Genomic DNA, 24848 nt, shown 5'->3' on the forward strand with positions numbered 1-24848 from the left:
TACGGGTACAAGAAAAATTGTTAGAGAGATCTATATAGCTTCGCTATGTCTAAAACTCGGATGTTCAAATTCACAGTTTTTTAGGAAATGGAAAAAAAACACTGACACCCCAGTATTCAATCATTTAAAAGGACAAAGTTGACAAGCACTTTAATACTTTGAATACTTTTATTCTGCAAAACAACATTGCAGTAACAAACATAAAGGGTGACTAATACAATTATTTATGACCAAAAAGAAAAATCAAGAAATATGGAGGTTTCAGAAGGACAGCAGCGTTATTTAAACTAGATTGTTATTTTAAATTGCGGGATATGTAATAATATGCCCACAATAAACGACTAAAACTGTGATGCTAAGACAGGTGTTTCTTTATGCTGTCGCTAAGGTACTGCTGGGTGGATGCTATCGTTGGGTGGTTCATAAGGTGGTTATTCTGAGAAACTTAAACTCATTTTGAACAATAGTAAAATGAAGTTAAAGCATGTACACAACAAGTCGCATTGATCTGAAAACTGAATTTGTTGTTTCTTAAACAAGTATTGTTTTTAAAGATTGACTCATGGATGGCTCTCCCTTTAAGAAAGTGTGATAAAGCTTTCAAACTAAACTTTTTTGAACAATGAAATTGAGCCAGAACACCTGATTTTTGAGGTCATAAATGACATCAGGCTCTGAGCAGATGGAAAAGCTCTTTGAAATCTGACACAGGAGTGTGAGACAGAGACTGAGACGAAGGAGTAAAACCGAAGTGTGCGGCTTTTGTTTTCATTGGCACTTACTCACGTGCCATCTAATATCCAATAACACCCCCACTTACACACTTTCTGAGGAATCACATTGTCAATCTCACACAACACACATTCAGCCCCTCCCTGGCCCTGTGGCAATATGGTGTCATGTTTAAAGAACGGTGAGTCCTCATGGGAGGGCTGGGCGAGATATGTGCAACAGACAGTGGAGCCAGGCATGTCAATGAGGCGTATTGTCTCTCTTTACAAATCACTGTCAGACACCAGTGCCTGGCCTTCTGCTCCCACTCACAAACACTCGACACAGGACGGTCCTCATAGTCACAGCAGGTCACATAAAGTGAAGAGCTGAGGACTGGATTTGTCAGGTGACTAAATATTTAAAATAAAATATATGATATATTTGAATGGATGTATTGCAGAATATATATATAAAAAATATGAATATAGATTTTTATATTTGTATATGTATTTATATATATATATATAATTTATTTATTTGGCAAAAAAGATGGCTATGCTCTGTCACGCTCATATTTTCCCCATTTAGGGCCAGAGTTACTAACAGCTTACGGCAACGCAAAGGACTGTCTGTATTAACTAAAGACACGCAGTGAAAATTACTGTTTGGTAAATCTGGCCCTTAGAGTAAAAAAAGAGTCAACAGTCAGATCTAACTCAACCAAAGCCAAAGAGGCTCAATCATACATCTATTATTTTCCAAAACAATTCTCAAATGCACAAAGAGTGACTTGAGAGACTACAGAGCTGTTCAAACAGTCTTATCCCCTGAAAACTAGAGCTTAACTCAGGGCAGATTGAGTTTGAATGAGGCACTTAGACTTTTTTTCTTTACCCCAGTAAAAGCAAGGTCACGCTAGTCATGAAAGGAACAAGATGAGTCTCAGGAGTGAAAGTGTGTGTTTGTGTATGAGACAATGAAGGGTGGCAGATCGCAGGGCTGTTTAAGTGCCATGCTAAATTCATAAGCTGCAGCTGTATTCAAAGAAACACAGTGGGAAAATAAAAAAGAGGGCGAGGAAGAAATGGAGAGAGAGAAAAGGAGGATGGACAGCAGAAAGAGCAGTGAGAAGGCCTCTGAAAGAGAGGCGTGGTTCTCCTCCCCTCATTTTCCACCTCATTTGCTAGGACAGTGGGGAACAGTGACCCTGTTTAGCCTGATCTTTTAACCCCAGTCAGACACCTGCTGATGGAGTGTGTGAATGTGTTTGTCTATGCGAGGACTCCACTGGTGCTGTCTTTGTGACACATGGACTGTGTCGTTCAGTGTCAAACATTACATTTACATTTAGTCATTTAGCAGACGCTTTTATCCAAAGCGACTAACAAAGAGTTCAGGGAGCAATAAGCTATATGTCATAAAAGAGCAATAGTACAATAGGTGCTAATACAAAGTTACTAGTTTCAACAAAAGCTAGACCCCTGTTGAGAGAAGAGAGAGGGTTAGTGTACTTATACATTTTCATGGTTTAACAAAACATATGTCAAATATTGAAAAAGAGTTTTCTACTTATACTAATAATTTTCAGTTTTACTACATTTAACAAAACGCAAAAGCACTCATCTTAAATATTAATTTCAAAATAACGCTTCAAAATTTCATAAATATTAAGTTCTCATCTTATACATATAAAAGTTCATTAATTCTTAATGTGTTCAGTGGTAACCGGAAGATCATTTAAAATTCTGTGAACAGGGCCGGGTTTCCCGAAACCTTAACACTACGTCATTTTTATGATTTACCTTAAGAGTGGAAGCGATATATTCTTAAGAACGACGTAGAGATACGAAGGTTTCGGGAAACCCAGCCTAGATCAGTTCTGCTCACCCGCACTGGTGAGGAGGATCTGTTGGAACAAATGTATAAAAAGAAAAGCACATGAAAAACAAAGCCACAAAAAAACTACACTTCTACATTTATCTGAATTGTCAGTGATGCTAAGGTGTTTTCGGGTTGAGTCTTAAAGGGATAGTTTACCAAAATGAGAATACTGTCCTAGTGTAATTTTATACCTGTACGACTTTCTTCTGCAGAACAGAGAAGAAGATATTTGAATCAATATTGATAACCTTACAAATTGAACCCCATTTACTTCCATTGTATGAACACAAAACCTTCTCTATGTGATGATGACATGACCAGCACTATTTTCTCTAATACATTAGAAGCTGTCGCATCAAAAAAGATGAATGAGAAAAACATAGCCCCATGCCACAATACACTTAAAAGAGAAACACGTGAGCTGGAGCGCAAATGGAAACAAACCCTATCAGAAGCCTTTAAAATTGCGTGTAAAGAGAGTGCAAACTGTTATAAAAAGGCACTTAAAGCAGCAAAGGCTGAGCACCTCCGTAACCTCATAGAAACTAACAAAAACAATCCAATGTTTTTTATTTAGTACAGTTTCTAAAATAACAAACAGATATCACCTGACCTGGTTATTCTGCCGCACCTTGGTAGCAATGAATTGAAAAATGTTCTCAAAAATTTTCGAAAACATACAAGACAAATTTGTAAAAACTCTGTTTTTGTGCTATATGAATTAGTACCAGTCCTAGTCCTGCTTGACCTTAGTGTTGCATTCGATACTGTAGACCATAACATACTTCTAGATCGCTTACACAATTACACCTGTATTGACGGACAGGCACTACAATGGTTCAGATCTTACTTATCAGACAGACATCAATTTGTCCATTTAAATGGGGAGTCATCAAATCTAACGCAAGTAAATTGTGGATTACCTCAGAGATCGGTTTTAAGACCCTTGCTGGAAACATTATTAGAAAACATGGAATTAGCTTCCACTGTAATGCAGATGATGCTCATCTATACATCTTATCAAGACCAGATGATTCCTTCCTTTATATTAGACAGCAACCAGACATTTCGAAATCACATCTCAAATGTCACAAAAACAGCATTCTTCCACTTTATAAATGTTGTCAAATTACGAAATATTCGATTTGTTGCTGATGCAGAGAAGCTTATTCATGCATTTATGACCTCAAGACTTGACTACTGTAATGCAATACTTATTGGTTGTCCTGCATCATCAATAAACAAACTACAGTTAGTTTAGAATGCAGCTGCCAAAGTTCTTACAAGGTCCAGACAATACGATCACATAACCCCAATGTTATCAACCCTTCACTGGCTACCTATTAAATGTCATATTGACTTATTTTAATTATTTATAAAGCTTTAAATGGTTAAGCCCCTATACCTACATAACAGAGCTTCTATCACACTACAACCCATCACGCTCGCTAAGATCTCAATACTCTTTCTTAGCATCTAAACTCTGGAATAGCCTTCCCGATACTATTTGAGGGTCAGACACACTTTCCCAATTTAAATAGATTAAAGACACATCTTTTCAGCCAACCATCACTTAATGCATAATATGCTAAATAAACCAGCAGGAGACTGAATATTTTAGATATTATTTACTAGAATAATCTTGCTTGTTCTATAATCCCCATGCACTGTGCTGTGTTTGACCTTTTTTGTGTTTTTCTCCTGTAAAGCTGCTTTGAAACAATGCACATTGTGAAAAGCGCAATAAATTTAATTTTATTCAATTACTTTGTCTTCAAGGTTTTAGGGGGGAATAAATGAGGACTTAATTTTTTAGTGTGAACTATCCTTTTTAATCTCTTTATATAATAGCAGATTTATGGTATGCGCAAATACATGAATCAATCATGAAAAATAATGGTCAGATTTGCTTAACAAGGCTGTTTTTCAACAAAGCGTTAGTTACAACAGTTAAAGGTTTTATTCATGTAAAAACACACTATGGTTAAAAACAAGGAACACAACAAGCAATCCCTTTATGTAATTTACTTGATATAATTACAAGTTTAAGCCACATTACATGCACAGCATTACATTGTTAATAAAAGTGAACATTACAATCTCTATGAAGAATTAAATAGGTGAGAAAGGTAATGAGAAAAACTAGAATATACAATAACATACAAATGCATGAAGAAAAATAACTCAAAAACATATAACCACATCCACAATAAGATATACAATTATTTTGTATCAAGAAAATATGAATGAGGAAAATATGTGAGTTGCAAAATTACGCACACACTCAAAGCATTTCAGGATGTATGTGTTTCCCCTGTCTCATGACTTTATCTGCAATGTCCACAGTCATTCACACACCACAGAGAGCACGTTGAAAATGCCCTTCTCAGGAAAGTACAGTATAAAACTCTCATTTTTGAATTAGGTTGCTGCAGTTGTAGATTTCTCTCTGGATTACGTCGACCAAAATTTCAGAAACTAATGTGTTAATTAACATCCTTTTGGAATATATAGTAATTAGACTGAAATTGAAATGCTCACTACATGAATCAAGGGTATGTTGGAGGCGGGCGCTGTGGTGTCTGCCCATTATCAGACTGGCAGGCTGTAGCTCCTCTGACCTCTGATTGGCTGAGCAGGGTGTCATTCTCACTTGGCTCAGAGTCTGGACTCTCTTCTGCTGAACTTGACGGGACATGTAATCCAAGGACTTCCTGCACTTTTACAGGAAGCTCCTGAGAAAAGAGAAGCTATTAGGCACTGAATGATATGTATTACATAATATATAATAAGTACTGTATATGGTTATTTTGAGCACTGTCCCATCTCTACCAATTGCATTGGCCAGTGTACTCTCTAAGGTTCTGGAAAGAATACTACTACGTTGACCAATTGTTTATCTTGTTCCACCGATAATCAATTTGATTTTAAAGTACTGACATGTGTATATATTCCCTGAAAGAAGCCGTAAAACTTTATAAAAGACAAAATGATGCGGCCATAATACGTTTTATTGATGCCTGAAAGGCGTTTGATGGAGTTAATCATGAAAAGTTGTTTATTAAATTAAAACAAAGGGAGGTTCCTAATAGTTTGTTAAGCTAATAGACATATTGGTATGCCAACCAAAGTATGCCGATAAAATGGGCTAATAGTAAGTCAGCTGCTTTTAAAGAAGGTAATGGAGTGAGCCAGGGGGGTTACTTTGGAAAGCCCTTTTTAATGTATATATGAATTATGTGAATAATTAAGTGATTGTAAGACTGGATGTATCCTTGGTGACATTTTAATAAATACTTTTATGTATGCGACGATTTAGTTGTTTTTCCTCCAAGCAGTGCTGGTTTTCAACAACTTCTAAAGTATGTTCCGATTATGTGTACGATTCGATGTGCTGTATAATACCAAAAAATATGCCATAATATGCAGAACAAAAGAGAATGCTGAATTAAAATTTCCAGATTTTTATTTTAAATATCTGGGACACATCATTATGGATGATATGAGCCCTGATGACATGTATATGCAACGCTATATGCTATATGTTGCAAGTATGTTGGTTAGAAAATGTCATATGTGTTCTGATGGGTAAAGATAAACCTATTTAGAGCACATCTCTTTATACGGTGCATTTGTGGGTTAAATTTATAAAGGAAATGGCTATAATAATGACTGTTTTGGGATTTTGCAAAAAAAAGCCAAAATGGAGCAGTGTAAATTAACTGTTTTGTGAGGCAAAAATTCAGTCCTTTCCGGCTGTAATAAGAAATCTGATGTATTATGATATACAGAATTTCATTATAATGCTAATGTCAAACCTTAAGCCTTTTTAAGTGTTTGTATTGATTATGTGTGAATTGTGTCTTGCTAACGGACTTAGTGTCTGCAAAGAAATGTTGAATCACCTTGCAATGGGCCAGCTGCAAATAAATAGCTTCTGCATCACAGAGCAGTGTGTGCAGATTCAGCTGCATGGTCAGGTCATTAATGTGCTGTAAACAAACATACACACACTCAGAATCAGGATTATATCTGGGTAACTTGATTCACCTGTTTATGTTCCAATGGCTTTCTAATTCCAGAGACTAAAACAGTTCTATACAAACCTTAAGTATTGAATTAAAGTCATGATTTGAGCCAATTAGCTCTCCTCTTTGTGATTCAAGAATGGCGCAGGCCATTAGTAAGTGAAAGTTTTCACAAGGCAGACGTGTCCAAAACACCTGAGAAACATTGTAGGAGGATCTTTAAACCTGATACAATAAAGTGTGAATAAAATGTGAAAGCGTGTTGTGGTTTACAAATCTGACTTCTCTTACCTCCCAGAGACTTAGTATGTCTTCAAAAGAGAATTCTCTCTTAAACCAAATCAGTAACCATCGGAAACAAAAGCAAAGCGAGCCACTGTCCTGAGAATCTGACAGAGAGATAGACAGATAGGAATGTTAATGGTTTTGCCACTGTCCTGAGAATCTGACAGATAGAGAAAGATAGGAATGCTAATTGTTTTAGGATTTTAAGGCTGTGTGTTTTTGTATGTAAATAAAATAAAACTATGTACTATATACAATATTTGTGTTTACCCAGGTAGTCACACAGCTCTGGATCAACTGCTCTGAGTAGGAGGCTGAGCTGAAAGAGTTGTTGTTTCATGGCCTCCTGAGACTCTTCAAAGTTTTGGTGCTGAGGACACAGAAACTCTCATTAACTCAGTTGTTCCCAACAGGGGGGGCCGCAGCCGACAAGGGGACCCCAGATGACTTCCATGGGGGCCTCAAGATGAATAATATATTAAAATGAGCATTTATATAGTTCTTATTTTTTAACGAATAATTTTTTTTCCCCAGTAAACATCAAGCTCTAATATATTTCATTGGGTAGAAATGTTTAGTTTTTGGTGAGTGGGATGGGGTCCTTTGAATAGTGTTGAATACAATGGGGGGGGGGTCTTGTGGTCAAAAAGGTTGAGAAGCCCTGCATTGACTTTACAATACAGTTTAAACAACAGTGTTTACTGACCACTAGATCCATAAAGCCTGTCAGACACCAGAATGACTCCACCTCATTCTGAGTAACAAAAAGGAGAGGAGATAGTAGATCACTCATCCCCTGGACATAACCTAGAAGAAAATAAGACAGAATTTTACGAAACACTGTCCTCTTGTGGATATTAGGGGGAAAGACATACTCCCGCTTACCTAGATCGAAGTTAAACATGCAGTATGTCATCAGTACATCATGTAGCAGTAATAGCCCTGGGTTTTCATTGCCAGAAAAGAAGGAATTCTGTCTGTCCGTTCGGTTCACATCCCGTTCTGTCCAAATCAATAAAAGACAACAAATTAAATACAAAAATTGGTAATTTTCAACTTAACCAATCAACAAATTATGCTACTATGTTCTTCATTTTAGGTTAAAGATCAATGTTCTTTGACAGGTTTAAAGGCTGGTGCAGAACCCATTCTCAAGTTGAGACATTTAGGACAGGACCAGCACATTGCACGACAGACAAATGAACGGACCTATGAGACTGCGGTGTCCTCGGAAAAGAGAGTTCCTCATCTCCTGCTCTTCACTAACCGATTTCCACTGAACCTTCATTCTAAAATACTCATTTCTGTTTAAAACAGAATAATAAACATTAAACTTTTTAGAAGAACGTATTTTTACATACACTTGTATGACGGCACGACAGAATGCATATTATATCAGTGTATTCTTAGCAAGTTGCTAGAAATACATGTCATGTGCTGAAACAAGGCTATGACATTACAATAATTAATTGAGCAAAGAAATGCATTATCAATTCTGAAGCCTTTTTAAAGATAAAACGGAAATGTAAAGCTCACGTTTTGACAATCAGAATTTCCTCTCTCTCTTTGGTTGTGCTATTCCATGGGTAAAATCCTAGTAAGAATTTCCACACCTCCTTCCGCAGAGATGGAACAATGCCCTGGATAAAAAAATGTGAAGGAAATATTTTTCATGGGGTAATATTGCATTTTAGTTCATATCAGAATTATTTTATACATTTATGCATTGAAATATTGACCCACCCCCCTAAACACCAGCTCCTTGACTCGCTGTGGATCTGTGACACGCCCCTCTGAATCCAAAAACTGATCAAAATCATCCAATGGTTCTCCTCTTTTGACAACCGGTCTAGGGCCGAGCTCCGCCCCCTTGAGAAACATCAAATGCTCATTATTTATGATTATACACCCAATCAACATTTATATTCACACACTACTTGATGACACATGAGACGCCCTGAGACTCACGCAAGTGATGAGCTCAAAGCCAGGCTCCTCGTCACTCGGGTGGGGACCGTGCCCACCCTGTGGTGAGCGGTTACCGTGGGGCGACTCCGGTGGTCTGAGTGCTCCCCGGAAGAAGTTAGTCACTTTGGAGAACCCCCCAAACGTGGTGGCATAAGGGTCTTGCATGAACCTCTGTGCGTACAAACATCAGAAGCCACGTTTCTGGCTTTAGAAAACCACATAAAATAAAATTAACTCGTAACATACAGGCAACAGACTTACAGAGACAAGGTCTGCACTGGTATCGTCAAAAAGGTGGAGCTCATCAAACGACTGCGACAGGGCTCCAGAATCATGCGGGTATGCCAGAAAGAGTCTACCATCTAGGGGAGACCTACAGCGTGGGCCAAAATTCAACATTTGAGTAAGCAAGTCCCTGTTTGTAGATAGTAAAATTGATGCTAAGGAGGAGAAATATGAATGATTTGAATGCGACTCACGGGGCCAGTCTGATGTACCGCTGCATGGATAAGAGCAGCTCTCTTGTGCCCCCTCGATGGAAGTGTAGTGGAGGGAGAGGATCGCCCGCTCTGCTGGTCAGCACCAAGAAGTTCCTGCCTAGAGAGAACCGCGCTCTTCGCAGGGAGGACAGCTCTGACAGGGGAAGGGAGAAGGAGCTCCAGTGACCTGCCAACAGATAAAAGTGCAACACTGTTTAGAAATGTAAGTGCATATTAAAAAAATCACCAACTTTCTTCTACATTTAGTGTGTTGGGGGAAAAAAGATGGCCACAAAAAATCAGCTAAAAGAGAAGTTAAATTGCAGATTAATATTTGTTTAACACAGCACCTGTTTTCATAACTGGTGGACGGACTTGTTGTCTGTCCTGCTTGACTGTACTGATGACGGCCCAGTCTGGCTCATAGCCGGGGTCAAACTTAGTCTCTTCTTCACCTCCCTCCCCATCCTTTCAAAAGCAGAATGAGAGTTACAAGATACCTGGGTAAAATAGCACAATACTCTGAACTGCAAAATGTGGCAAACCAAACACTCCCCGAATCTGCTATCGATCGTACAAACATAATCCCCTCCACAATAGTCACATGCCGGTTAACCCAATCTCAAACAAACACAAAGTGGTGCAACAGTCTTAGGGAAATCAACCTAAAGCTTATTTCTAGTCTCGAATATTAGGATGGAATAGGAGACAGTGCTTCCAAGTAAATGGAAAAAAACTTTATTTATTATTGATCTAAGATGAACTTCACTGCCATCCAAATCTAGTATGTGAACTTTGATGCTAACAAGCTAAAAATGTGTTCTATTCTGTAAGTCTTAATTTACAAACTTTTTTGGTGTAGAAGACAGCAGGAGGATTTCTCCCATCATCCTCAATAGGGCTCCATTCCAACGCTGGCTCTCCATCCTGCATGAGTTCAAATGTCAAATAAATATATCCAGCCAAGAAATCAAATGCAGTTACTTTTTTTATTGTGTAAAGACCCTCTTAACCCTCTTATTCAAGGCGTCCACGGCAGTAAACAGTGGTGATTTTTTATCCCTTTAGAGTCATATTATATCCAGACTAACATGGATGATAATATTTGATTCTTATCCAGAATGCCCATACGGAAACTATTAATTAAAGACTGTTGATCCAGATACATGCAGATCTTACCCGCTCAACTATCCGAATAAAGCCGGGGATGGTTGTGTCCTGATTGCTTCGCTTGGCATTGGTGTGGAGATAAACCCCCTCCTTCTCAAAAATCAGCTGATAAATGACACAATACAAAACTTTAAAGATCAAATGTCAACAAAACACACAGATTGGATTTAAAACATTAACTCTTCGAGGATAAGATAGTTTGTTACTTTTAATAGAATAAAAAAAAGATCAAACCATTTAAATGTTGTGTTTTCCAATACCACAACAATAAGGCATCACTAATTCTAAAATATCTTATTGATTCCCTGATATACTTAAATTGTTTGACATTTCAGCATTTTTATCACAAAGCTAGAAAAGAAAACAAATGTAAAAACGATATACTTGTATTAATGATGAACACATGTTTTAAACATATCCACATAACATACACTATTTATAGCGTGCATAACAAAGAGAGAAATCGACAGTAGATCACTCAACTCTCCATAACAACAAATATATTTTGTGTATCAATAACATTCCACTAAGCTACACTTGTGACAGTGATGATGACGAAGCCATGACAATGATGACTAAAGCATCAAACTCGAGCTTACCCTGTCAAAAGCCAGTCAACAGACTGCGCACTAGCTAACTAGCTAAAGCTGTCGAAAACTCATACATTTAGTGAATGTAAACACGTGAAAAGACCAAAGTGTTACGTAGAATGTTGGCTCATATAATGTCACATATAAAACGACCGCATAAACTCAATGTTGCTGGCAAAGACTTTTTCTGCTCACCTTGTGACTCTCTGGCTTCGCCTCCATTCCTCTGCTGGTACGTAGCTCGACCAAAACAATCTCACTTCCGTTCTTTCCTCTAGGGCACCGCCCCCCTCTGCAGCAGCCAATCGCTTACTCGGATCGTGTAAACTTGTCTTTTCTGTAACCATTGTGACTTTATTCGTTTTACTAATACATACACACGTCTTTTCATTAGTCTGTCCCAATGAAAGAAAGTGGTCGTTTTGAGGTCAAGAATCCCACTTGCCAAATGTTTAGACGTTAATAATAATAATAAATGCGCCTTTCTAAAACCCAAAGCGCTACGGAAAATAAAACAAGTAAAATACAGAATTACAAGAGTAATACAAAAGAATCATTACAGTGCAAAACAGTAAAATACTAATCATAACAGTCTATATAAGCAATTTAAAATTGATGTGACTGAGTAAAACTGTGTGGACAGAAATGGATCAATTGTATTTTCATAAACACCAGCAGGTGCTTGGAAAACATTTTGGTGTTTGCCACAAAACAGAAAATAATACTTTTCATTTGATGGCATATAAATCATTATTAGTGCATTTAGATGGATACAGGTGACATAAATGTACATAATGTTTCTTTCTTTAGTTATTTGTGAATATGCATGTGGACGCGCACGCCCATCGCGCGTTCGTGCGTCTTCGATTGTAAACAGCGCTGTGCACGTCGCTCCGCTGGAGTCTAGGGGAGAGACGAGACGGTAACAGGCAAGAGGCTCCGATCTAAAGAGGGCTTAATAAAGTTTGGGACTGAATGACGACTGTGACAGAGGTGGGATGATTTTAAGAGTGTAAGTCGTTCATTCTTTTTATAATGAATCAAATGCTTTTCTCTTCATGCAAAGCGTTGAAACAGACGAGAAAACGCGAGATTTGCTATTAGCTGCGATGCTAACGGTGGAGCCCGCTGGCCTGAATTGGACTTGACTGGTAACGTTTCCAGTAAAGCGATTTAACAAGCTTTAAATCAGCGTATGGCGCAATGCAAACACCTTGTTGTTTTGCAGCTTATTCTGACAGTTACATAATAAAAAGCTGCCATTAAAAAACATTCTTGGAGACTTGGCTGTGTAATATCACGTCGCTTCGACAATGCGAGAGACATACGGATTGGCTGCATGCACAACAGGCCGACAGATCGATTTTATCGTTGCACAAAAGCTCAGCATTTGAACGAGAGAATTCTTAAAGCGCGTACGTGTGGAGGTGTGGTTTACCCCTCAAAGTGAAGGGGGGGGGGGGGTGTCAAGCAAAATGGTTTAAGTTACCCATATGAGTAATACATATGAATTGTGCATGAAAAAACAGTACTCTTGATCATCTATATGTGTTCACACATTATTTATTAATGTTTTTTCTTCTTCTAGGTAACACCAGCAAGTGTTCCTCTCTCCCCTAGTTCTCTCATGCACGCAGACACTGTCACTTCATTACAAATGTGCCTCGTTTAGATGTCCCATCAGCAAAACCAAGTTCTCTTTACCATTGCGTGTTAAATACATGTATAATAAACTAAGAATTCTAGGAGAGAGACAAAACAAATAGCTGCTAGGCAAATAACACACTTCCTGATTTGACACCAGCATTTTAACATTGCAAACAGTGTCCCCATTCCAAAAACGGCTAAAATCGTTTGATTATTCTGCACCCGCTATGGCATCGGTGACCAAATCCACTAATCCTGAGATCCCAGATAATCACAAGGAGAGCTGGCTGGCACTGCTTGCTGCAGCTGAGGTTTATAGTCAAAAGTCTGGATGTGATTTGGCTATTCTGACCGCATACAAGAAGTTCAGATCCACTGGGGCTGAAGGGGATGGAGTGAGGAATCGCGGAGGAGGAGGAATTGTGTCACCTGCAAGCAGGAAGTGCGATTATGCATATCACGTTTGGGGTCAAGCGGCACTGGCTGAGTCTTCGCGGCGGTACATGGATGACATCGCAGTGCTGCACTCCACCACTGTACTGACGGCGCAGAGACATGCACGTTTGAATATAGAAGAGGGAGGAGCCAAACTGGCCGTGGACGTGCCCTCTGGAAGGCTGGTGAGTGGTGATTGTTCACTTCAAGTGCCTGTTAGTGTTATTTCGATTTGTGGGAATTGAGAAAATGAACTCATGATAACTCATGATTTATTATTGTTCTTTTACAAAGAGCCTGACTGGTGACGGGAGTGTTAGTCCAAATACAAGACTTTATTCGCAGAGCTACCCGTCAATCTACAGCTCAGCTGCTGCCATTGGTCAGCCTGTAGGGCTTCATGGGAATGGAGAACATGAAAGAGCAATGGAGGAATGTGAGAAGGCAAGAGAAAGAACAGACATTGTGGACTTGGAGGAAGAGGATGAGGAAGAAGAGGATGGAAGGAGCCATAACTTAAATGAATCGGCTGGTATGTTAATGTGTCATGTCCTGATATGGGGAGATGTTATGTACTGTTGCAGCGATATCTGAATGTAAGATCAATTTCATCTGCTCTCAGGGGTCTTCTCCATGGATGAGGATTCTCTGTCACGGGAGTGCGAGCCCTTCTTTGAGTCTGATGGAGAGGAGGAGAGCACCGATGGTAAGAAAGTGACCAACCATTCAGTGCTCAATCAATAAGTACAAGTTTTGAACAAGAAATAAAAAAGATAAAGATAGATTTAGCAGCAAGATTGGATAGTTATAGCATTTACATTTCTTTCTTTGAATGGCCAATAGTTTTTTGTTTATTATTTCATCTCTCTAATTATCTCATCTGTTTTGCTGCTGTCAGGGTCACTGAGTGAAGAAGCCCCTCCCCCTTCACGTGGCTTGGCAATGGGTCACATGTCATCTCGTTCTTCAAACCCCATGGCATTGGCACGTTCTTTGCCTGTGTCTGTACCAGTGTGGGGCTACCGGAAAAACCATGCCCCGCAAAGTGACTCCCACAGTGGAGAACGGGTCAGTAACAGACTGACTACATGAGTCTTCAGTCACAAACAGAGCTTTGGTGTCTTGAACCCAAATGGGCTCCAACATTTTTGGCAGTAAAGACTTTCCATATAAATTAAAATGCACCATTTCAATCAATATTTTTATTCTTTTTATATTGACTTGTCTGCATTGTCACAAACATATTAGAATTAACTAGGTGTTCAAGTTGTGTCTTAGTGCTGTTTATCTGGAGAATTGCCATATATTAAAGGGAAAGTTCACCCAAAGTTTTTTCAACCTCATGTAATTTACAATCTGTACATGACTCTTCAAGACATAAGAAGATATTTTGAGAAATGTCTGTGGTTTAGTGTCCATCCATACAATGGAAGTCAGTGGGGAACAGTGTTGTTTGGTCACCAACGTTCAAAATATGTTTTGTGTTCTGCAGAAGAAAGTCATTAATACAGGTTTAGATTTACATGAAAGTGATTAAATGGGTGAACTATCCTTTCAACTCACATGATGACATAGATGTTTGGCCTCTTTTGTAAAAAATGGTCAGAATGCCTGATATGTATATAGATTTGTATTCCTGTCATTCAGTAGCCATGAAATCACACTTACACTTGTGTCCAGTTTGATGGAAATTTGCTTTTGTCTTTTAGGTGGGCTGTGCAGATTTAGACCACATAGCTGCCAGTATGAAAGCTCTGCTGGTCCCGGGGGCCACCGATGGAACAGAGATGTTTGGCGCACTGCCGCGACCTCGCCTTAACACGGGAGACTTTTCTCTCAAGCACTGAGAGAAGACGTTTGTGTGTATGTAGGATCGAATGTGTGTCTGCATGAGAATGGGTGGGTATCCAGCTGTAAGCTTGTTTGTGTGTAAAAGCTAATTGAGCGGAAGTCTATAAATTTATTGATGGATATTTTTAGCAAAAGACGTTGCCAAAACCTTAAACTTCACTTGAATATCACAGTATTTATATCGCATTGAAAGTGACAGAACCTTTTAATAGCAAACGTTTATTTTTGCAGCAGGACGAGTGAGTGAAATTGAACGAAGTATTTTCTGGTGGATTAAGATCAAACAGTTGTGGCAGACTTTAGTTGTGGAGTTTTATTATGAGAAACACTAACTGAGCAAATGTACATCACCGCATGACTAACCACTCCCAGTAATTGTCCTCTGCAGTGTGGAATTTACTGATCGTACGTGAGCTTATTTACACACTCAAAACACTTCTATCAACAGGGGTGCATTTGGCACACTACATGTACTTGGAGATATAGACTACTGAATTCAGGTGAGTTCAGTAGTCTATATTCCCTGGCAAGATTGCCAAAGCTGACTAGATGTAAATGCTTAAAGATGTAATCTTTACATGTGTGCACTCCCCTTTATTTCAAATACTGTACTGAAGATTTTCATAATCAATGCTTTTTAAGAAAGGACAGTGAGAGGATGGATTTTTTTCAGGTTTAGTTTAGTTCTGAATGAACTGACACCTTAAACTGTAAAACAAAGAGACAGTTCTCCCAATTAAATCTATTTCTGTCACTTTCATGTTGTTTCAAACCTGTATGACTTTACTTTGAGGAACCCAAATAACGCTTTTACAAACATTAACCCATTTTCCGTTTAATGAAAGTTAAGAAAGACTCTCAATTTGTATTCCAAAGTTTTATGGATTTGAAACCGCATCAGTTATTTTCATTTTTAGGTGAACTGGCTCTGTAAGTGCATCTTTGCATTTTAATGTGCAAGGACGCACAATGTTATGTTGTTGATCAGTGTCATAATTTCTCTGAAACAGACAGATGTGTAAATGTCAGTGTTTACAACACTACAAAAGTGAACTATATGTCCCTCTCAAACATTTCACAGCTGTTTGATGTTTAAGTAAATGCGTTTTGAATAAAACAGTTGTTGAATTGTCTTGTTTTTTAAGTTTCTGAAGTTCTTGCTTACATTTTGTTTTTGAAAAGACAATGCCTCATGTGCACAGAAGAGGGCAGTGCTCATCCGTCTTGGAATGTTTTCAATGGGTGTAGTATATCCCCCAAACATTAATTGTGTTTAATAAATAAATTATAATCCGATTAGACAAATAGTTATTTTTATTAAGTACTTTATGAACAGAGATACTACAATGTCTTGCATATATTTGTCTTATGGAACAATATAAAGTCATTTAGATCCTAAACACAAAATGACTATTCAAATCAATAGTATAAACTACACCAATAAAGAAACTTGTTCAAATAAAGCAATTTGGGTGTAACAATGAGATTTAATCCGAAGGTTCACCATACATGACTGTTTTTGTTGCAAAAGTGTTGTTTATTAGTTTTTTTGCCAACCCAGCTGATTGTAATAAAAGTGAATTTAAAACAGGCTGGCAATAACTTCAAATTGGTATTATAAAATGTTAGAGCACAGGAGTCTAGATTTACAGAAGTGTTTCTCATTATATTGTTGTTAACTGAATTACAGCATACCACTTTTAGACTTTTACATACAAGCAAAGTATTCTGATGTTCGTTAAAATATTACAAATGAAAATAACCCTTGTATTTCTAATCCTTTTCCTCCCAACAATTCCCCAGCCCTTCATGATTTTACCCTCCTACTGATCCTTCTTCCGAATCCAACAGGAGGATTGCCTGCCCACCCAGAAACCGGGGTAGAGCTTCTCATTGATGGCTGTTTTAAACCGATGGATCAGTCTGACCTGCTTGGAGTCGTTCTCACCGTCCTCAATAATGTAAAACTTGATGATTCCAGCTGGCTGGTCTGCATAGATACCAATGGTGGGACAGAGGGGAGCTTGGACTTCTATGTTTTCTCCATTGTGCCACACATGGTAGCAGGAGCCAGCCCAGCCAAAACCCCATGACAGGTCATTCTCTCCTATGCCACACGGACCATCCTTAATTTTCCGTCCTGTGCTTTCACATACTGCTCCAAGCACCACCCAGCCCTCACAGTCCACCTCCCAATACCCACGGTTGCCCAAAACACCCTGCTTACACAGCACCTTTAGGGGAACATTGCAGAAAGATGCAACATATTTATTTTATCCATACAATACATTAAACATAAAATGTCATGTAGAGACAAATACGGACTCTTATATACCTGTGGTGAATATTCATATCTCTCAGGTCTGTCCAGAACAGGACACACTTCCTCAGACATACGTGACACCTTGGCTCCACCTTCTGAGAGCCACAACGTTTTCTGAGCAGTTCTGTCATCCAGAGAGACGTTCATCCAAACTGAAAAAGAGAAAAGTACATGTCCAACAACTTTATAACAAAAACAATTAATAAAACTGATGTGGTCTGTTTGTACCACACGTACATTTCATCAGCTCATCTCTAGAATTGGGCTCTGGGATGTTGGGGTCATATGGCGGTGCCTTTTCTGTAACGGAGAGAAGAAAGAGGTCACGCTATGGTGTACTGTAAGCGCAAAATTGTGTTTTATTGACAGCACATGTCTAACGGAGGCCCAGGCTTCATGCGACGTCCATTGTGCTATTACCCCCTCGCCCATTAACACCATTAAGATCACTGTGAAAACAGCAGCAGCCTTCACCTTCAAAATGTCATGGCCATTATCACACATGCAAACCGTATTAGCAGATTTACGTGTTATGTTGATGCAAGAGTTCAAGCGGGACATCTGTTCTATTATAAAAATAGTGTATTTTCTATGTACCCTGTATGTCAGTGTGTTAACTTGTGAAAAAATATGCTTTAAGCAATGTGTCTCCTGGAATCTGGGAGCGGCCGACAACCTAACCAATAAAAAACTAGGCCTGTAAATAGTTTTGGGTTTGTCTAAATGATATTAAAAGTTTTGTTCTAACAAAATAGCTAAAGTTGCTTATAGCAAATTTAAAATACCGTTTTCACGAGTGAATGATCTTGCTCTATGTTGAAGATGTCAGATAGTTCAGATACCTTCAGGTTTTATATCAGCTTTTGATCCTTTTCTTCCTGCGGAGATGAAAATAGCAAGGTCAGTCGAATCAAAGAAACAAACAGTGCTGTCCTTTATTAACTCCTTGTGTCCTAAGTTCCACATCATACCTTCTCATCCCCCTTCTATACCTCTGGTGTGTAATTTATCACCATGAGGTATGTCATTTATGTACCCCTGCCGTTGTTAGCACTGAATCATATAGTTTACCCATGCCTGTCAAGGGTTAGGTTACATCTATGAAGCACGCTAGGCCTAAACTTACTCACGTCACAGGCTCTGACAGCAGTTTCCAAGAATACTTTTTCTTTCTGCTGTGCCTCATTTCAAAAGTGTTAGTGGTGTTGGCATGTTTATGCCCAGTAGTCTGCTTACAGGTTTAACGCATTACAAGTTTCTATCCACAGTTGGTTTTGTCAAGCACATTCTCAGAATCATGTCTGAGCTCTGTTGTTTTCATTTCGATATTGTAAATCTCTGTCACACCACTCCCTTGGGTCATAATATTTCTCGGTGCCCATGTAAGATGTCAGTTTTAGTGTGACAAATGTGTTCATGTGTTGTGTAGCACAGGGCTGGCTGGCAATTTTTTTGAATTTTGTCACAAGTCCTTTAAAACCTGTGTATGACGCTTGCTTCTGTGTAACACAAAAAATATATAGTTTGAGAAATGTCTCAGTGGTTTTGTGTCCATACAATGGAAGTCATTGGGCCTCAAGGTTGTTTTGGGTAATAAAGCAAACAGTTCTGGGGCACCATTCACTACCATTGTAATTGTTCCTATTATGGTAGCCAATGGTGGCCAAGAACTGTTTGGTTAGAAGCATTCTTCCAAATATCGTTCACTGTGTCAATCAGAACAAAGACATGTATACAGATTTGAGCATGAATACGCTAAATAATTACAGCATTTTTAATTTGGGTTGAACTTTCTCTTTAAAAACCTCAAATGAAACGTTTTTTTTTTTTAAGAAAAAGGGCTCTGAAAATAATAAAAAAGCATATATGAAATGATTCTTTTATTTATATCACTTAAAAATATCCTCTTCTTGACACCTGTTTTTGAGAGTGTGCATCATTCTATCACCCTTATGACCTCATATTGGATTGTTTCTGCAATACTGTAAGTGTACGGTTAAATCAGAAGAGTCTAATAAAAGCATGTTATCAGTTTGTATTCATTTCAGTGATATCTGATAACACACACAAAATAGTGTGAATATAGTCATATCTTAAGGGTCATGCGTAAGCAATGTGTTTAAAGGGACAGTACACCTAAAAATTAACCCCTTACCCTCATGACATTCTCTGCATTTTTTGTGCAGAACACAAAAGAAGATATTTTAAAAAGAACGCTGAAAAAAACATTGACCCCATTGACTTCGAGTCTATTACTGTATGAGAAATGCTTTAGTAGTTTTGTGTTTACAAAAATTTACATTCCACTGCAGAAAGCATCACACAAGTTTTAAATGGCATGATTACCTTTTGGGTGAACTGTTCCTATTTCTTGACTAACTATAGTTGTACAGTGTGAGGGTGACTGACATCAGTATAATGGGTTTTCGTGACAGAGCACACCCATAAGTGATATGGTCAGCTGCAATGCAGTGCTTTTAGGACGGGGAGCTGTTACACCTGTTCAAGACCTCCACCACGGTTTGTGGCCTTGTTGACAATCACTGAGAACAGACTGTTTTTTTGTCACCACTTTTATCCCAAACTTCAACAAGGTCACAAACCTTTGAGAGACGAACATCTGTGGGTAGCCGTTATCAATGAGACGCTCAATACATGTTATGACAGGGACATTAGGCCATCAAGTTATGAGATACAGCCGAGTACAAGTTGAGGTTAATTAAATGTGACAGAGAGAATTTGGCTCGTTGTCATGTAATGGACTGAGATCATTAATCCAGTTGCTCATGCTGTTAATCTAAAGGTGTAATTCAAATGCAAATGTGCATTCCATCGAAATAGTGGGATGGGTTTGGTGTACAGGATGGGTTGAAGGTGGTAAAGAGATCAGGGCTGAAGATAAGCATCTGCTGTTGACAGGTCTCTCCATCAGTAATAGCCCATTTCATCCTCTCTAAGGGCACTTTCCTTATAGGGGCTGGTATGGAGTGAATCATTCAGAACAAGAGGGGGGTGGCAGTGCATGACAGCCAACATACTACATTCTATATTCACGGTCATGGAGCACGGCTCCAAAATTACACATACAAACATATGAAGTAGGACACTGATTGAAGTTAGTGTAGACAAAATATTAAGCCACGGGGTCTCAAGATGTGTTTTTAAGTTAAATTAATCAATGTGGGCAGTGGCATATTTTGCAGTGGCATATTTTGTTTGATTAAATTGGCAAAAACCATACAATATGTTGACTTGAAAGGCAATGTTTTTGTTACATCCATCCACGAACGGATTTTATTATCATTCAAAATTATTTAAAAAAATAAAAATAAAAATGTGTTAAAAATGTAAACATATATTTAAAAATAATCAAAATACTGAATAATCAAAATAATGTTCAAAATAAATATATAAATATTTTCAAATATTATTAAAAAATATATATAAGAATTGTAAAATATTGAAAGCATAAACATATTAAAAAAATATTTGTATGTATATTTAAAAATATAAAAGTATTAAAAAAATCGATAATTACAAAAAAGGTTGATTATAAACAGTATAAGTAAATAAATGCGTTTTTCTTGTGGGATACTTTACCCTGGTGTTTTGTGAGAAGAGGATGCCAACACATTGTAAAAGACAAATAGTTAGACTTATAGACTGTTGACAGAGCTCAACAATGTTGTTATTATATAAAAATCACGGATTAAGAGTTTATGTATATATTCTGCTATTTAATTGCATGCCACATTCCCTATTTTTCTCCAGAATGTGGCACCATGGGAAATCCTATTGCAATTATTTAATTAAATTTGTAAACGAAACATTAATCATAGTCAGATCAGTTGTTGACATGTTGTTTTGTGCTTGAACAACCTTCAGCGGATTCATACCATTCCTAACATAATATTGGCATTACATGCTGAACAACCATGATCGGCTTAAGAATCTTCGACTGTCGTGTAACACCGTTGAACTTCAACTTTTTTTAGCTTTGGCAGCTATGTTGATGACTTCAGGGTCTTTCCTAGGCTTTGGGTTGGACAGGTCTGTAGTGCGCCTTGCCAACTCCGTCCATGCAGCCGCTCATTTGATAGTTAGATCGATGTGATATGCATGATGATTTAAGAATGAAGGAGATGGATTTGATTTTGATACCTGCCAAGTGTTGAGAACCCCATGGTGAGTGTCGGCCCTCTATTGATTGCTTACTTGAAACAGGCCCGACGGAAAATGACATGAACAGACAGATGCACAAATAGAGGGATTCATGTCTGTTAGGGGAAATTTTAGAGGTGTAATCTATCAGAGACAGTCGGGAGAAAGACACTCTATCCCGACATATGGGAGAAGTTCTCAAGTATTAGTTAGATCAGATCTTTTAGCATTGGAGAGAGCTGGTTTTCCATGCTGACCTAAATTGCTAAGAATTACACGCTCATGGTGTAACATGCACATGCGGTTTCTAGCCTTGGCATTATAAATAAGTATAAGTAAATAAAATGTGCATGAGGGTCTTATCAAAGAGATTAAACATTAGCAATCATTGGAAAAATATATTTTTTTATTTAAATATTGCTTGTTTTGTGTAGACGTTCTTCTGCGCAGGTATGTTGCAAATGTTTCGGAGATACAAATTATAAATGTTTTTTTTGTAATTCCATTCATGAACAGTAAACTGAAATTGAACTTGGACTTGAAATTGAAGTTGTGTGTGCGTGTATGAGATTGTTGTTGAGTTGACTGATGAGTTAGACACGCTGAGGGTGATGGGTAAAAGTGATACGACACAACAATATTATCATTTTAGAGAACAACATGTGAAAAACTGTAATTTAATAATAAATTAATCTGCTAATCTGATGCTAATGGTTCGTTTCACTGTGGCATTAGTTTATTTTAAGTGTCTGTCAGTTTCATTCACCAATGCTCCCATATCATTTAACTATTACATTTATGAATGATTAATGTAATAATGCAATAACTGTAATAATTAATGTACTATAGATACACGTATTAGTGTCGATACAACATTCTGTTCTAATGATGTAGTTCTACTTGAAATAAAACGCGGGTGAAAAGACACTTTAAGTCTTCATGAAGCCTAAAGGATATTTGACAACATGCTTATCCTGAAATGTATTCAGGGCCAAAAGAGAGTGCAGTGTAGTCAACTTTCCGCCTGATTTATAACCGTTTGTTGATGAAAGATTGAAAGGAGCAGCTGGAAAGAGCTACTCTTTAAAGACTATTATTATTTTTCTGTGATACCTTATGCTCTACACAAGAGCTGGATGACTAATAGTATGAGAGTAATGCACAAGGTGCCCTTTCCTCATGCTGTCCAGCACTTGTTTTTTCTGTTTCCCTCTGTTTTTTGATTGTCTCTGAGAATTCAGAACACACAACTGTCATAATATCCTTCAATCAAATCAGCATTGTGGTGACACTTTTAGTTTGGGTACTGTCACCAGAGCTGTAAATACTGTACATCATCATGAGCTGGGGTTGCGGGGTTTGAGATGTCTGTTTGTGTCAGGTGCATATGATAGTCTGAATTAAATTATGATTAATGTTTTATTATGTATTAACACTACTGAACGTGCATATCTTTACATTAAGAAACTCATTAATTTGTCAGTGAGATTCAGTATCACTTTAGAAGAGATGACAAATACTTTGTCATGAAGCTTCAATATACGAAAATTCACTGCAAAAAATGATGCATGTGATCAATAAATCATGACAAAATGTTTTTCATTACCTTAACACATCAAAACGATTTAAACAATTTCCATTTTTATTCAATTGCACCAATGTAAAACATCGGATTATAGTATGTTATGATCAGGAATGTTATGCAAAGTACTGTAAACGTACTTTTAGAATAAAAATGTAATGTCATATAAAATATTCCATGTCAATCTTTTCATGATCATATACTATTATAATATAAATGATATATCAGGTTATGTTTATTATTTAAATAGCAATCAAAACAACCTGACATATAATGCATATTATTATAGTATATTATCAATTTAAAATATAAATCAGTATCTACTCTTACTTTTAAAGCTATTCAACTTCTTATTTTCATTCATTTAAAAATGCTATTTCAAAAAAAAGAGGTTTACTGGTGAACCTGACCAAAAAAATCCAAAATACAAGTGATGAAATAACAGCGGACCTTACCTGCTTTCTTTACTTCAGGCATGATTCCGTTGGTGCTTGGGGTAATGATGGGCATTGCTGGTATGTTTGAGCGTCTTTCGACTCTGAGGTTCTCTCAGTGTTAGAGTTCCCTCTTATTCACTCTGACACAGGGGGTGTCAAGCACACGGCATATAAGGGGGGTGTATGTGATGAGCATGTGGCTGACATGTCATGCGTTTAACATCAAAAGAGTCAATAAAAGGATAGGGCTACTTGCATAGTGCACATTTACTAACCTATACATACAATATAAATCTGATCTTTGACTGATTACCTTTAAATAAAACAATTATTTTGAAGATAAAGAGTAAATATACAAACAATTGTGATCAAAATCTATAAGAAAACTCAAAGTAGACATGGCACGTGATTTATAGCCTTGAAACTTAAAAACTTTAAGCCTTTAAGCAAAGTTAAATAAGTGAAACACATTAAACCACGAGAAGAAAGAATAGGTTCTCTGACCCCGTAGCTCAGCAGAGGGTTTGACATTGGGCTCGCATTACTCTCACATTTGAAGGACATTTTTTCAGCACATCTTTTATGCTGTGGCAAATGTTATGTATCCACAGCAACTTTGGTTTGAACAGTAAGAACAGTTTGGCCTTGTGCAGGGTGTTGTACGGAGCCAAAGATTTAAAGTAATCATATCTCTAAAAACACCTTCACGGTATGGAGCCATTTTAATTGTTGAAGGTAATAAATGATTCACTGAAATCAAGTGGTACTGACACATGGCAGCAGACCATTTGTCATGAGTTCTAGATGCGAAATCTTAGAGGGTCTCCAAATATCTAATCACATCAATTGCCTGTAAATGTGATATTTGATGGAGTTCAACGGCTGCGTTGTCTGAGAAATAGTAAGCTCTAGAAGGCCTAAGACAGATATAAGGCTTCATCTCCAATCACATCAGGATGCTTCTAGTCAATTCAATGCTTAGACTGTTGTTATTAAGTCAGTATCCAGTGTGTCCTAATTCCTGATGAATGAAACAGGTGTATCCCTCGTCCCCTCACCTCTAACTATTTTCACACTATTCTGCTTAACACGTCTGTTCTCTCTTTAACATCGTAATTAGAAATAGCTTCCCTTCCACGCAGTCCTCTTGTTTCATTAGCTTCTCTCTCTTTGAAGATCTGTAAGTTAGGTGGTGGAATTTTGAAAGATGTCAACTGTATGCTATGTTTAGCTAAAGCAGTATATTGTGTGTGTATAGTAATGTGTCGGACGTTTTATGAGACATCCTAACAAGTCT

At 37.7% G+C, this 24848-nt stretch overlaps 3 protein-coding genes across 8 annotated transcripts; 1 reads left to right on the plus strand and 2 right to left on the minus strand.

Moving 5' to 3' along the window:
• Nucleotides 1-4330: 4330 nt before the first annotated feature.
• tbc1d17 (TBC1 domain family, member 17) lies at nucleotides 4331-11439 on the minus strand. The gene is made up of 17 exons (XM_079457145.1): nucleotides 11311-11439; nucleotides 10535-10630; nucleotides 10205-10282; nucleotides 9706-9823; nucleotides 9356-9542; nucleotides 9138-9249; nucleotides 8877-9047; nucleotides 8652-8777; nucleotides 8445-8548; nucleotides 8118-8212; nucleotides 7794-7910; nucleotides 7615-7715; nucleotides 7179-7278; nucleotides 6915-7012; nucleotides 6702-6818; nucleotides 6501-6587; nucleotides 4331-5330 (listed from the first exon to the last, which is right to left on the minus strand). Exons 1-17 carry the CDS (start codon nucleotides 11335-11337, stop codon nucleotides 5145-5147), a joined length of 1920 nt encoding a protein of 639 aa, XP_079313271.1. The 5' UTR covers nucleotides 11338-11439; the 3' UTR covers nucleotides 4331-5144.
• A 510-nt stretch (nucleotides 11440-11949) lies between these two features.
• Nucleotides 11950-18076, plus strand: akt1s1 (AKT1 substrate 1 (proline-rich)). 6 transcript variants are annotated; one of them, XR_013786676.1, is made up of 7 exons: nucleotides 11950-12108; nucleotides 12704-13382; nucleotides 13492-13729; nucleotides 13820-13903; nucleotides 14096-14265; nucleotides 14907-15096; nucleotides 15280-16186. XR_013786676.1 is itself a non-coding variant. In XM_079456694.1 (6 exons), the coding sequence occupies exons 2-6, from the start codon at nucleotides 12990-12992 to the stop codon at nucleotides 15042-15044; spliced, it is 1023 nt and encodes a 340-aa protein (XP_079312820.1). In that variant the 5' UTR covers nucleotides 11952-12108; nucleotides 12704-12989; the 3' UTR covers nucleotides 15045-16186. The 6 variants fall into 6 exon arrangements, 2 of the variants coding, with proteins under 2 accessions (XP_079312820.1, XP_079312819.1); XR_013786677.1 differs by having other exon boundaries at nucleotides 11965-12127; nucleotides 14907-15147; nucleotides 15559-16186; XR_013786678.1 differs by lacking the exon at nucleotides 15280-16186 and adding an exon at nucleotides 16900-18076 and having other exon boundaries at nucleotides 12006-12127.
• On the minus strand, nucleotides 16347-23693 carry LOC306894279 (tripartite motif-containing protein 16). The gene is made up of 5 exons (XM_079456695.1): nucleotides 23570-23693; nucleotides 18214-18249; nucleotides 17609-17671; nucleotides 17384-17523; nucleotides 16347-17282 (listed from the first exon to the last, which is right to left on the minus strand). The coding sequence occupies exons 1-5, from the start codon at nucleotides 23622-23624 to the stop codon at nucleotides 16872-16874; spliced, it is 705 nt and encodes a 234-aa protein (XP_079312821.1). The 5' UTR covers nucleotides 23625-23693; the 3' UTR covers nucleotides 16347-16871.
• Between the last annotated feature and the right edge of the window lie 1155 nt (nucleotides 23694-24848).

The sequence above is a fragment of the Barbatula barbatula genome (assembly GCF_947034865.1).
Source record: "Barbatula barbatula genome assembly, chromosome: 5".
Classification (NCBI taxonomy): domain Eukaryota; kingdom Metazoa; phylum Chordata; class Actinopteri; order Cypriniformes; family Nemacheilidae; genus Barbatula; species Barbatula barbatula.

What these genes read in the sequence shown, in the direction of transcription:
- tbc1d17 (XM_079457145.1), bottom strand. Translation starts at nt 11,337, where the DNA reads ATGGAGGCGAAGCCAGAGAGTCACAAG. An exon ending in CGGTACATCAGACTGGCCCC is followed by an intron (nt 9,250 to 9,355) that starts GTGAGTCGCATT and finishes CCCACGCTGTAG; the next exon opens with GTCTCCCCTAGATGGTAGAC. An exon ending in AGGAGCTGGTGTTTAGGGGG is followed by an intron (nt 8,549 to 8,651) that starts GTGGGTCAATAT and finishes TTTTTTATCCAG; the next exon opens with GGCATTGTTCCATCTCTGCG.
- akt1s1 (XM_079456694.1), top strand. Translation starts at nt 12,990, where the DNA reads ATGGCATCGGTGACCAAATCCACTAATCCTGAGATCCCAGATAATCAC. An exon ending in TAACTTAAATGAATCGGCTG is followed by an intron (nt 13,730 to 13,819) that starts GTATGTTAATGT and finishes ATCTGCTCTCAG; the next exon opens with GGGTCTTCTCCATGGATGAG. An exon ending in AGAGGAGGAGAGCACCGATG is followed by an intron (nt 13,904 to 14,095) that starts GTAAGAAAGTGA and finishes TGCTGCTGTCAG; the next exon opens with GGTCACTGAGTGAAGAAGCC.
- LOC306894279 (XM_079456695.1), bottom strand. Translation starts at nt 23,624, where the DNA reads ATGCCCATCATTACCCCAAGCACCAACGGAATCATGCCTGAAGTAAAG. An exon ending in AGCTGATATAAAACCTGAAG is followed by an intron (nt 17,672 to 18,213) that starts GTATCTGAACTA and finishes TCTCCGTTACAG; the next exon opens with AAAAGGCACCGCCATATGAC. An exon ending in TAGAGATGAGCTGATGAAAT is followed by an intron (nt 17,524 to 17,608) that starts GTACGTGTGGTA and finishes TCTCTTTTTCAG; the next exon opens with TTTGGATGAACGTCTCTCTG.